A 14,137-nucleotide genomic window follows, 5' to 3' on the forward strand; every position below is an offset into this window, starting at 1 on the left:
ATTGTCAAACCTTTAGCTATACTGACCAGGGAATAAACAGAAAAGACTCAAATTACTAAAATCAGGAATGTAGGAGGTGACATTACTGTCAACTTTATAGAAAGAAGATTACAGGGCAATATTATGAACAACTGTATGCTAATTCATTAACTTAGTTGAAATGGACAAATTTCCAGAAAGACCCAAAATACACAGACTGACTCACGGAGAAATAGAAAATCTGAATAGACTTATAACAAGTGAAATGTTTGCATTAGTCATTTAAAAACTTGCCAGAAAGTGGCTGGGCACGGTGGCTCACGCCTGTAATCCCTGCACTTTGGGAGGCGAGGCAGGCGGATCACGAGGTCAGGAGATCGAGACCATCCTGGCTAACGGTGAAACCCCACGTCTACTAAAGATACAAAAAAAATTAGCCAGGCATGTTAGTGGGCACCTGTAGTCCCAGCTACTCGGGAGGCTGAGGCAGGAGAATGGCGTGAACCCAGGAGGCGGAGCTTGCAGTGAGCCGAGATCGTGCCACTTCATTCCAGCCTGGGTGACAGAGCGAGACTCCATCTCAAAACAAAACAAAACAAAAACTTGCCAGGAAGCAAGCCCTGCTCCACATAGCTTTACTTAAGGATTCTATGAAACAATCAAAGAAGAATTAATACCAATTATTCCCAAACTCTTCCAAACAATAGAAAGGGAAACAATTCCCAACTTAGTCTGTTAGATCTGTATTACCCTAATACCAAAACCAGACAAAGACACTACAAGAAAATATAGACAAATACTTCTGCTGAATATAGACGCAAAAATCCTCCACAAAATGCTAATAGATTATAAAAAGAATCTAGTGTACACCATGACCAAGTGACATTTATCTCAAGAATGCAGGGTTGTTTAACATTGAAAAAATCAATACAGGGAAAACCAATAATCAAGTCAATAAACACAGAAAAAGCATTTGAGAAAATAACATCCTTTCATGATAATAATGCCTAACAAACTAGGATAGACGGGATTTTCTTCAACCTAATAAAGAGCATCTATGATAACCTGAAGGCTGACATCGTACTTAATGGTGAAAGAATGAAAAAATTCCCCCTACATCAAGAACAACACAAGGAGATCTATTCTTGTCACTTCTCTTCAACATTCTGTTCCAAGTTTGACCATGCCAATAGACCACATTACAATCTATCACAACATTGTGTGTGTTATCCAATTAATTTACTCCAAACATATCATGTTACTTGGGTGTGTGAACTTATGAGCTACTGTCTGGTAATGTGTATTGAGAAGGGCAGAAGGCCAAGCCCTGGTCTTTGTCTCTTCTTGTGAATTTAAAAGGAGAGATAATCCCCAAAATGGAGAGCCCCAGTTCCACACATACACATAAAAACTATTGATTGCCCCATATTTGTCACCACTCTTAACTGACAATGCTTAGGCAGAAGCATCGTGGGACAAAGGTGTCTTCCTAAATCATAGTTCAGTAGCCCTAGGACTGTGGAGGACCAGAGAGAGACGTTAGATGAGAGCATTTCAAGGGCAGCTGCTCATCAACTCCTTACCCTGGCAAGCTTTTCTATTCTAGGTTGAAGGATCTGGCTCTATCTCAAGGCAGACAGGGAAGAAAGTGGAGAATAATAAAGTTAGGAAGCCTTCTCATAGCCTAGCCTCTCGTTGTCAGCTCAGGCTGCCCATTGACACTCACTTTCCCTTGCCTGCCACTTTAAGGCAGCCTTCAGTTCTCCCAAGGGCTTCTCACTGTTTTTTGGTTATTTCTTGGAGTCGGTACCTCCCTCTAACTTCTAAATTTTTTCAGCATTATTGTTGTGGGGAAGGAAGATGGCAGGAAGAGCCAGCATGTACTAAATCACTATCTTTAAGGAACCTAAATTAGCCCCTGATTAATTTGTTGCTTTTTTTTTAATTATTTTAAATTTTTGTGGGTACATAGTAGATATATATATTTATGGATTACCTAAGATATTTTGATACAGGTATGCAATGCATAAAAATCACATCAAGGTAAATGGGATAGTCATCACCTCAATCATTTATCTTTTGTGTTACCAACAATCCATTTATATTATTGTAGTTATTTAAAAGGTACAGTTAATTTTTTTTTTTAACTGTAGTCACTGTGTTGTGCTAGGAAATGCTAGGTCTTATCCATACTTTCAGTTTCTTTTTACGTATTAATCATCCCCATTTCTACCCATCCCCGCTGCTATCCTTCCCAGCCTCTGGTAACCATCCTCCTACTCTCTATCTCCATGAGTTCAATTGTTTTAATTTTTAGCCCCCACAAATAAGTGAGAACATGGAAAGTTTGTCTTTCTGGGTCTGGCTTATTTTACTTAACATAATGTTCTCTAGCTCCATCCAGGTTGTTGCAAATGACAGGATCTCATTATTTTTCATGGTTGAATAGTACTCCATTGTGTATATGTACCACATTTTTTTTATCCATTCATCTGGTAATAAACACTTAGGTGGCTTCCAAATCTCGGCTATTGTGAATAGTGCTGTAATAAACATGGGAGTACAGATAACGCTACAATATACTGATTTCCTTTATTTTGGGTGTATACTTATGAGTGGGATTGCTGGATTGTATGGTAGCTCTACTTCTAGTTTTTTGAGGAACCTCCAAACTGTTCTTCGTAGTGTTTGTACTAATACATTCCCACCAACATTCCCTTTTCTCCATATCCTTGCCAGTATTTGTTGTTGCCTTTTGGATAAAGCCATTTTAATTGGAATCAGATATCTCATTGTGGTTTTGATTTGCACTTCCCTGATAGTCATATTGAGCATTTTTTATATACCTCTTTGTCATTTGTATGTCTTCTTTTGAGAAATACCTATTGAGATACTTTGCCCATGTTTTAACCAGGTTATTAGATTTTTTCCTTTAGAGTCATTTGAGTTCCTCATATATTCTAGTTATTATTAATCCCTTGTCAAATAGGTAGTTTGCAAATATTTCCTCCCATTCTGTGAGCTGTCTCTTAACTTTGTTGATTCCTTTGCTGTGCAGAAGCTTTTTAAGTTGATATGATCCCATTTGTCCATTTTTGCTTTGGTTACTGGTGCTTGCGGAGTATTACTCAAGAAATCTGTGCCCACCCCAACGTCCTGGAGAGATGCTAATTAATGTCCCTTTCTTTCAGTTTGAAAGAACTCCCATTAGCATTTCTTGTAAGATATATCTGATGTTAGTGAAATCCCTCAGCTTTTGTTTGTCTGGGAACGTCTTTATTACTCTTTCATATTTGAAGGATAGTTTCGCTGGAAAGGATATTTTTGCCAGATATACTATTCTAGGGTAAAAGTGTGGGGTTTTTTTGTTGTTGTTGTTGCCTTCAGCACTTTAAGTATGTCATGCCAGTCTCTCCTGGCCTGTAAGATTTCTACTGAAAAGTTTGCTGCCAGACGTATTGGAGCTCCATTGTACCTAATTTTGTTTCTTTTCTCTTGTTAATTTTAGGATCCTTTCTTTATCCTTGATTTTTTAAAGTTTGATTATTAAATGCCTTGAGGTAGTCTTTGAGTTAAATCTGCTCGGTGTTCTATAACCATCTTGTAGTTCAATATTAATATCTTTCTCCAGATTTGGGAAGTGTTCTGTTATTATCACTTTAAATAAACTTTCTACCCCTATTTCCTTCTCTACCTCCTCTTTAAGGCCATTAACTCTTAGATTTCCCCTTTTGAGGCTATTTTTTAGGTCCTGTAGGTGTGCCTCCTTTTTAATTCTTTTTTGTTTTCTCTCCTCTGACTGTATTTTCAAATAGCCTGTCTTCAAGCTCACTAATTCTTTCTTCTGCTTGATCAATTCTGCTATTAAGAAACTCTGATGCAGTCTTCAGTATGTCAGTTGCATTTTTCAACTCTAGAATTTCTGCTTGATTCTTTTTAATTATTTCAGTGTCTGTATTAAATTTGTCTGATAGAATTCTTAATTCCTTCTCTATGTTATCTTGAATTTCTTTGAATTTCCTCAAAACAGCCATTTTGAATTGTCCGTCTGGAAGGTCACATATCTCTCTTTCTCTCGGATTGGTCCCTGGTGCCTTATTTAATTCATTTAAGGAAGTCATGTTTTCCTGGCTGGTCTTAATGCTTGCAGATGTTCATCAGTGTCTGGGCATTGAAGAGTTAGGTATTTATTGTAATCTTCACAGTCTGGGCTTGTTTGTACCCCTTCTTCTTGGGGAGGCTTTCCAGATATTCAGAAGGACTTGGGTGTAGTGATCTAAGCCATATCTGCATTAGGGGGCACCCCAAGCCCAGCAACACTGTGGTTCTTGCAGACTTGTAGAAGTACCATCCTGGTGGTCTTGGATAAGATCAGGAAGCATTCTCTGGATTACCTGGCAAAGATTCCTGTTCTCTTTCCTTACTGTCTCCCAAACAAACAGTCTCTCTCTCTCTCTCTGTGCTGAGCCACCTGGATCTGGGAGTGGAATGACAAAGCATCCCTGTGGCCACCACCACTGGAACTGCACTGGGTCAGACCTGAAGCCAACATAGCACTGAGTCTCGCCCAAGGCCCACTGTAACCACTCCCTGGCTTCCAGGTGTGTTTCTTCAAGGCCCTAGGACTCTAAAATCAGTGGATAGTGAAGCCAGGCAGGTTTGTGTCCTTCTCTTCAGGACAGTGAGTTCCCCCAGGTCCCAGGTGGGTCTGTAGGTGTGTCCAGACCAGGGACTGGAGTCAAACACCTTAGAAATCTACCTAGTGTTCTGTTGTCCTGCAGCTGAGCTGGCCTTCAACCCATTTGATGCAGTCCTACCCACTCTTCCCTCCCCTTTCCACAGGCAGAAGATCCCTACCCCATGGCCACCACCACCACAAGCCCACGGAGAATACTGCCAGGCTACCACCAGTATTCACTTAAAGCCCAAGGGCTCTTCAGTCAGCTTGTGGTAAATGCTGCCAGGTCTGGGACTCACCCTTCAGGGAATTGGGCTCCCTCCCCAATCCACAGCAGCCCTATCCTGCTGTGGCTGAGCTGGTATCCAAGATGCAAGACAAAGTCCTTGTTTCTCTTCCCCCTCCTCTCCTCTGTCAAGCAGAAGAAAGGGATCTCTTTCAGAGCTGTGAGCTGTGCTGCCTGGGGTTGGAGGAGGAGTGGTGCAAGCACTCCCTTGGGCACCCCAGCTCATGTCTCAGTAGGTTGCATGCCCCCCAAGTCTACTGGCTCCAAGCCCAGCATGGCACTAGGACTCTCTTAGGAATTGTGGTGCTTGTGGCCTAGACTGCCTTTCAAGTTTATTTAGGGCCCCAGAACACTTTAGCCTGAGGTGGCAAGGCTAGTGGGAACTCAAGTTAGGACTGCTAGAGTTCATCTAAATGCTGTCTCCTTGGGCAGGCGACCGCTGAGTTCAGCCAGATTTTGCTTTCTGCTGTAACAGGGCAGCACTGAGTTCATGGCAAAGTCTCACAGTCGCTGCACTGTCCCTCTGCCAAGTGCACAGACTCTCTCTCTGTGCCACTTGGCTGCTGCCGGGTGGAGTGGGGTAGGTGGGAAAGGGTGGCATCAGCGATTCAAGATTTTCTTCCCTACCCTCTTCATTGCCTCTTTCAGTGATATGAAGTTAAAACCAAACCAAGTACTGTGAGTGCTCACCTGATTTTTGGTTCTTATGAAGGTGATTTTTTTGGCATAGAGAGTTGTTAAATTTAGTATTTCTGTGGGGAGAAGGGACAATGAAGGTGGAGCCTTCTATTTGGCCATCATGCCCTGCCCTTCCACCTGCATTCCATTTTCTTAAACTATTGAAAATTATCAGCTGTTCACTGTTTATCAACTTTCCCAAGTCTTGAATTAGAGGTGAGCAACTAAATTGAAGAAAAGGTAGAGACAGAACTTCTTGAAGAACAAAAGCATGGTGGACAGTTGAACGAAATATAAAATGAAGTTCTGGCTCTGCGCTTTCAACTGCTCGGGATTTGAGGTTTATATGCATACTTTAAATGTGAATTACAAAATGTAAAATTTCGAAAACCATGGACCAAAATGATTGCATGAGGAGAGGACCTTGTGAAAGAAGGGTATATATTTGAATTAGAAATGAGGGTTTGGATTGGTATAGGAGGATAGGGAAAAAAACACAGGGCAGGCAGATTAGCAGAGCCGTGGGGGACTTGCCCATGGAACTAGCCTGGCTCAGGTGGAAGGTCTGGATTGAAAACAGGGTTACTTGTTTAGGTTGGGTCATGTGAGATTAGGAAGGAACCTAATAACTAGTGGGTGTGTATAGGTAGTTAGAAAAAGCAAGGAAGCTATAGAAGTTAGGAGGCCTGTACCAGTAAGATTAGCTACAGAAGTAGTAAGTGGACTATAGAATAAAGTTTCACTTCTAAGGCAAACCATGGCATGGATGCCAAGGGAGTCATTAAAATGGATTTGTGGATTTCAGACCATTGAGTGTGTTTAGGTTTGACAAGAGGCAGTTCAGTACTGGCGGTTAAAGTGCAGACTAGACCCAGAAGACTTAGATTCACATCCAGGTTCCAAGTGTGCCTTTGACAAGTTAATTAACTTTTCTGTGCCCCAGTATTCTCATCTATGAAATGAGTATAGTAAAAGCCCCTAACTCACAAGATTTCCTCACACAACTTTGCTACTCAGTTTCTGCTCCTAAAATGAAGAGCACGTATCCGTGGAATTTGAGAAGAGGACACAATTGGTAGGAGGCCGGGTGGTGGTACAGAAAGAAAGAAAAGGAACTGACCATTTTGTGCCCCGTCCGCCGCCTCACTGGGTTCTGAGCCTCAGGGATGAAACTTGCTTCATTGTATCCCAGCACCTGGCTCTGTACGTGACATAATTGACACTCAGGAAATATTTATTGAAAGACTAAATGCATTTTTATGTGTAATTTTAAATATAAATTCGGAAAGCATTTTAATATATTTAGCTATGTATTTGTCTAACAATTTTGATTAATTTTTTAACAACTAGAAATCATCAATCAGAATTATCTGTGAAATATTTGTGATAATTTTCTTTTTGTTTTACAGACCAGTTGGAATGCCAAAAATGGAAAAAGTCTACTTACATAATCCTAGTTCTGAAGAAACGATTACTTTAGTATCAATATCTGCTACAACATCACATTTTCATGCATCATTTTTTCAAAATAGGGTAAGTTTCTCTGCTATACATGATCTTTCCTGAGTTTGAAGTTGAAATGTCTAGATTTTTATTGATTAATAACTTGCTGTGATTAGAATCGGGTTTGAATATTTCAAATCTGTTCCTAGATTTGTTTCACTTCCTAAGAGTGATTACTTCTACCCTTAACCATATTGTTTTTCTCAACATGAAACAGCTTAACAAATCAGCAGTGAACCTTAAATACTCTGAAAAAGGTAGCATTCTTACATTCAGTACATTTTATTTTCCTTCCTAATAATAGGTAATTCCTTCGCATTGTGTTAGTTGTTTCTTGCTACATAATAAATTACCGCAAACTTGAGACTTGTGGCAACAGCCACTTAGCACACAGTTCTGTAAACCGTAAGCACACTGGGTTGTTTGTTCAGTGTATCAGGCTGAATTAAGATGTCATCCGGGCTGAGTCCTTGTCCAGAGGCTCTGAGGGGAAATCACTTCCAAACTCATTAAAGTTGTTGAGAGAATTAGGTTCCTTGTGGTTGTAGAACTGAAACCCTTGTTTCGCTGCTGGCTCTTGGTCAGTGACCCCTCTCAGCTCCTCAGGGCCTCCAGGTTCCTTCTCACGGGCCATCCATCTTCAAGCCAGCAACAGTGCATCTTTCCCCTGGCACTTTGTACCTCTCTGGCATCCTCTTCTGCCTCCAGTGAGAAAACTCTGCTTTAAAGGGCTCCTGTCAGTGGGTCAGGACTCTCTGGATAGTCTCCCTTTTGATTAACTGAAAGGCAACTGGTTGGGAGCCTTAATTACATCTTAGTCACAGCCTCAGAGATTAGGGTATAAAGTCTTGGGCTCCAATTTAAGGTTCTCCTTACCACAAATATCCTCTAAAATTTTATTTGTAATTTTCATAGGAAGTATGTAAACTCATTATTAAAAACTTTTTCTCTGACCAAAAAAATAAAAATGGTATCTTAAGTACATTTTAAATTTGAGAGAATACCTAAAACTTTAATATATAGGTTTCCAAAATAATTAACAAAATAACAAAGATCAGAGGGAAGTAAATGAATAGGACCGAATTTCATCTTCCCAGAATTTTCACTGACTCCTTTGAAGGGATGTGATTGAGTAACAAAGAAGAAACCTTTTTAGCCATGTAAGATATTGGTTGCTACATTTTTATATCATTTATTTGATGTTTACATTTCTCCTTTCTAAAATCCTGTTTCATCATATGTTGTTTACTTTAGAGTAAAATTAAAAAGCATAACTTTTTCATTTAAAGGTATTTTATAAACAAGGGACTGATAAATCAGCATATTACTTCTGGTAATAAAAAGTTTAATTTTGGGGGGATCTTTGTGGAAATATCCCTTTTCTAAATTATTTCTTAAAATAGCTTTCCCTTGAGTTATTCTTTGTTATCTAAAAGATATTTCCACACTTTTTATAAATGTGCTATTAATAATAGCCTCCAACAATATAATTCTAATGCTGTGAGAGACCTGTGTATACACAGGCCGAGCTCCAGAGAGGCCTGTTCCAGTCATGCAGTGAGTGACAGGTGCCAAGGTGAAGGTGTCGGTGTTCTATTATCATCCCCAGTGATTTATATCATATTACACTTAGTGAGTGGCCTGTACCTAATAGCTTCTATAGAGAGATGTATTTACGTGTAATGAAACCATCCAGCTTTCAGGCATTGTCAGTATGCAGAGACAGGTTAGGTTAAAGGGCAAAATTGTGAAGTAAAAATGGAATCAGTTAAAAAATAGTTCACAATTGCACTATACATTTTATTTCTAACTTGTTAACTTTTTGCTAAGTCAAGCAATATTTTGTTGTTTCTGAACACTCCAAGCTTCACCTGTGTTAAAGGCCAGGGTTTTTATTTTTTTCATTGCTACCGTAATACAGAGACTAGAACAAGAGTTGCAAACAGATTCTTAAACTGGGTTAGGTAAACAATATAAATGAGGGAAGTAAGCCAAGTGGGATGTGGGGGTGTCCTAGAGAACATGTGACCCATTCGAAGAGATCAGCCCCCACCGGGCTCCAGCCCAGTGGTTACCATGTTGGGAGTCTAAGCCCATGTGCAGTTCTGCTGATTCCCAAGAAGAGTCAGAAATAGGAAGTTTCATGTATCTGCCAGTCTTTACACATTGAAAATCAGTTCAATTTTAGAAAGACAGTATGGGCCAAACAACTTAGGCTAAAGGCTACTAACTTGACATTTCTGAACTAGACTCTCCCAGGGACTATTTCTATATATGAATGTTAGGCAAAGAGAATAGTTTCTCTGGAAATTTTTTAAAAGATAAACTAAATGTGTAGGTAATCAAGGAACAAGTTAACCAATCTGTTTTGTGCTGTCAGATGATGGAATTAAACAATAAAAATAATTACACCTATCAAAATCCACATTTAAATAGTCAAGATTTAGCTCAAAGGAGATAGCCAAAATCTTTACTCTCTCCTCTTATCCTTTTTTCTTCTTCTTGCTTTGCATCTTTTTTTCCCTACAATAAGACACTGACTTAAGCTCGAGAAGTAGAGGGGAGAGATAGAATGAACTCTTGGGGGAAGAAATAACCTATTTCCTCTCCACTTCAGCTTTATGCCAACAATAAGAGCCTTGGGGAAAGATGAATAGAGTTTCTTATGTCGAGGAGAGCAAAATCTTTCTGTATGTTTACTCTAATTGCCTTTGTCATGCTCGGAATTCCTGGTCAGGTCTTATTTCTTTGACAATAAAACATTGTCTATAACTCAGAGTTTTTAGTTATTAACTGTTATCTGTACATTAACCAAAAAGTAGGAAATACAGAAAAGACTATTTTTAAATTATTGTTCAAACCAAGTTTTACATAATTATATTTTAACACACACATGCAAGTAATCTTGTTAAGGTTTTGATTTTAAGACCACCTGAAAATCAAAAAGAATAGGAATACTAAGAGAGGTGCGGGGTATGGTTGTATGACAATTTATTTCTCTGTATATAAGTTTTTGTAATTATCTATATCTGTTAATTGAATATAATTATCTAATTATAATTCAAAATTATGTAATAGACTGCATTTAGGCCATTCATCTTTCATGGCCATATTATATATAGGCCATAAAATATGCAATATATGTTTTGCATCAGAAAATACAGAATTTTATAATAATATTCTATACAAGTCCAATTGTGGAAATGGGGTGCCTTACACACAGTAGGAAACAAAAATGTTTTCTTTATTGACTAGAACCTTTTGATTAATTAAATTTTCAGACAAACTGAAGATTAGGACAAACTTTGTTTCAGTCTGTGACTAAAATTAAAATATTATAGTTCACTTATTTCAGTATACTTAATGATCAATCTCTTCTCATGGGTTGAAGGGTGTTAATAAATATTAATGATTATTTTAATTAGATATAGAAGGACATTATTCTATTGATTCCATGCATGTTTTTGGGAATTTAACAAAATGCGATGTAGCAATAGTATGGAATTTTATGCAGATAATAGAATGAAATAGGTCTCTGTCTATTGATCTGGAATAATATACATGACATGCTAATATGTAAGAAAAGCATATTGTAGAGTAGAATATAATGCCTTTTTTTTTTTTTTTTTTTGAGACAGGGTCTCTCTCTGTCACCCAGGCTGGAGTGCAGTGGCATGATCTCAGCTCACTGCAACCTCTGCCTCCTGGTTCAAGCAATTCTTGTGCCTCAGCTTCCCCAGTAGCTGGGACTACAAGCGCCTGCTACCACACCCAGCTAATTTTTGTATTTTTTGGTAGAGATGGAGTTTTGCCATGTTGGCCAGGCTGGTCTCAAACTCCTAGCCTCAAGCAATCTGCCTGCCTCAGCCTCCCAAAGTGCCGGGATGACAGGCGTGAGCCACCGTGCCTGGCCTATAATGCCATTTTTATATTTATTTGGGTATATTAATAAGAGCCGGAATAAAGCACAGATTTGCCAGGTTGACTGGATAACCTAATAATGGTGAGAATGGAGGAAGTTTGAGGGTATTAGCTTTTTATTCAGTCATCTTTGCACTGTATCACTAAGTAAAATAAGCACTTGTTACTTTTGCAGTTTAAAACATACAAGAAAATGTAAATTAAAAATAGTTTTGCCACCCCACCTATGTGGAAAGAAGGAATTAATTTAACAAATATTTATGAAGTGTCTACTTAAAGTGCCAGGCACTTTTGTTTTTACCAGTGAAAACAGAGATGCTTATCATACATACTCTGGGGAGTTTGGGTGAAGTCAGCAGCAGAGGGAAGGCAAGCATGATAAATAAGTAAATTTTATAAGATCTTAGAAGATGTTACAAGGTCAGAAGAAAAGTATAAGATCAGAGACTTAGGTGTGCACAGGGAAGGCGGTGCCATTTTAAATAGGGTGGTCAGGGTAGGCTTTATTCAGAAGGTGACATTTGAACAAAGACTTGAAGGGCGTGAGGTAGGACTGTTTGGAGGAAAGTGAAATATATGGAAGAAGAGCATTCTAGCTGGAAGGACCAAGCAGTGTAAAGTCTCCATTGTTGAAAGCAGGCCTGTTGTGCAAAGACAGCCAGACCAGAGTGAGCATGGGTGAGAGGAGAAGTAAGGGGGCAGACTATGAAGGGTCTTACAAACTATGGTTTGACTTGACTCTTTTTCCTGAATGATGTGGAAAGCCATCAAAGGGTTTTGAACAGAGGAATGAAATTGTAGCTTTAGGTTTTAATAGGATCATTGTTCATCAAAAATAGGACAAGGGACACCAGTCACATTGGCTGTTGTCATACTCCAGGGTAAGAAGATGATTAGATGATTACTCTGACCAGAGTGGTACGTGGAAGAGGTGAAGAAAGGAGTTGGACTTGGGATACAGGGATACCTTGGAGATATTATGGGTTCCGTTCCAGACCACTGCAGTAAGCCAGTCACAGAATTTTTTTGTTTCCCCATATATATAAAAGTTATGTTTATACTATACTGTGGCCTATTAAGTGCAGTAGCATTGTGTCTAAAAAATGTACATACCTTAATTTCAAAAATACTTTATTGCTAAAAACTGCTAATGATCATGTCAGCCTTCTGCAAGTCGTCATCTTTTTGCTGGTGGAGGGCCTTGCCTCAATGTTGACAGCCACTGACTGATCAGGGTAGTGGTTGCTGAAGGTTGGGATGGCCATGACAGTTGCTTAAAATAAGACAGCAGTAAAGTTTGCAACATTCATTGATTCTTCTTTTCACAAAAGATTTCTCTGTAGCGTGCAATGCTGTTTAATAGCACTTTACCCACAGCAGAAATTCTTTCAAAATTGGAGTCAATCCATTCAAACCCTGCCTCTAAGTTTATGTAGTATTCTAAGTTCTTTGCTGTCATTGTCAGCATATTCACAGCATCTTCACTAGGAGTAGATTTCATCTCACGAAACCACTTTTTTTGCTCATCCCTAAGAAACAACTCCTCTTCCGTTCAAGTTTTATCATGGGATTGCACAAATTCATTCACATCTGCAGATGCCACTTCTAATTCTTTTCTCTTGCTGTTTCTACCACATCTACAATGACTTCTCCACTGAAGTCTTGAACCCTTCCTTCAAAGTCATCCATAAGGGTTGGGATTAACTTCTTCCAGCCTCCTATTGTTGACATTTTAACCTTCTCCCATGAATCACAAATGTTCTTTTTTTTTTTTTTTCCCCAAGACGGAGTCTCACTCTGTCACCCAGGCTGGAGTGCACTGGCACAATCTTGGCTCACTGCAACCTCCGCCTCCCAGGTTCAAGCAATTCTCCTGCCTCAGCCTCCTGAATAGCTGGGATTACAGGCCCGTCCCACCACTGCCAGCTACATTTTTTTTTTTTTTTTTTTAGTAGAGATGGGGTTTCACCATGTTGGTGAGGCTGGTCTCGAACTCCTGACTTAAGGTGATCCACCCGCCTCAGCCTCCCAAAGTGCTGGGATTACAGACTTGAGCCACTGTGCCCGGCTGCAAATGTTCTTAATGGCATTTAGAATGGTGACTCATTTCCAGGAGGTTTTCAATGGACTTTGCCCAGATCCATCAGAGGAATCACCCTTTGTGGCAGCTATAGCCTTAAGCAATGTATTTCTTCAATAACAAGACTTGCAACTTGAAATTACTCCTTGATCCTTGGCTGAAGAATGGATGTTGTGTTAGCAGTCATGAAAACAACGTGCATCTTCTTGTACATTTTCATCAGAGCTCCTGGGTGACCAGTTGCCTTGTCACTGAGCAGTAATATTTGGAAAGAAATCTTTTTTCTGAGCATTAGGTCTCAACAGTGGATTTTAAATATTCAGTAAACCATGTTATAAATAGATGTGCTGTTATCTAGGCCTTGTCCATTTATAGAGCACAGGTAGAATAGATTTAGCACAGTTCTTAAGGTCTCTAGAATTTTCAGAATGGCAGATGAGCACTGGCTTCAACTTAAAGTCACCAGCTGTGTTAGTCCCTAATAAGAGAGAGTCAGCCTGTCCTTTGAAGCTTTGAAGCCAGGCACTGACTTCTCTTTAGATGGTATCTTCCAACAGAAGGCTGCTTGATCTACATGGAAAATTTGTTGTTTAGTGTGGCCACGTTCATCAATGATCTTAGCTAGATCTTCTGGATAACTTGCTGCAACTTGTACATCAGCATTTAATGCTTCACCTTGCACTTTCATGTGATGGAGCTGGCTTCTTTTCTTAAACCTCATGAATCGATCCCTTTTAGCTTTCAGCTATTCTGCAGCTTCCTCCGCTCTCTCAGCCTTCACAGAATTAAAGAGAGTCAGGGCCTTGCTCTGGATTAGACTTTGGCTTAAGAGAATGGTATGGCAAGGCCAGGCGTGGTGGCTCACGCCTGTAGTCCCAGCACTTTGGGAGGCTGAGGCAGGTGGATCACCTAAGGTCAGGAGTTCGAAACCAACCTGGCCAACGTGGTGAAACCCCGTCTCTACTAAAAATACAAAAATTGGGTGTGGTGGTGTGCACCTATAATCTCAGTT

At 39.6% G+C, this 14,137-nt stretch overlaps 1 protein-coding gene across 4 annotated transcripts in view; it reads left to right on the top strand.

Annotated features, from left to right (window-relative positions):
* Positions 1–14,137, top strand: part of TMEM131 (transmembrane protein 131) — a 243,309-nt gene that overhangs the window by 133,377 nt on the left and 95,795 nt on the right. For all 4 annotated transcript variants that reach the window (XM_034953708.3, XM_034953707.3, XM_034953709.4 and 1 more), the window contains one exon: positions 7,031–7,154. In XM_034953708.3, coding sequence (XP_034809599.1) covers positions 7,031–7,154 — 124 coding nt within the window. The remainder of the gene's footprint in view (positions 1–7,030; positions 7,155–14,137) is intronic.

Source organism: Pan paniscus, chromosome 12 (assembly GCF_029289425.2).
Source record: "Pan paniscus chromosome 12, NHGRI_mPanPan1-v2.0_pri, whole genome shotgun sequence".
NCBI lineage: Eukaryota > Metazoa > Chordata > Mammalia > Primates > Hominidae > Pan > Pan paniscus.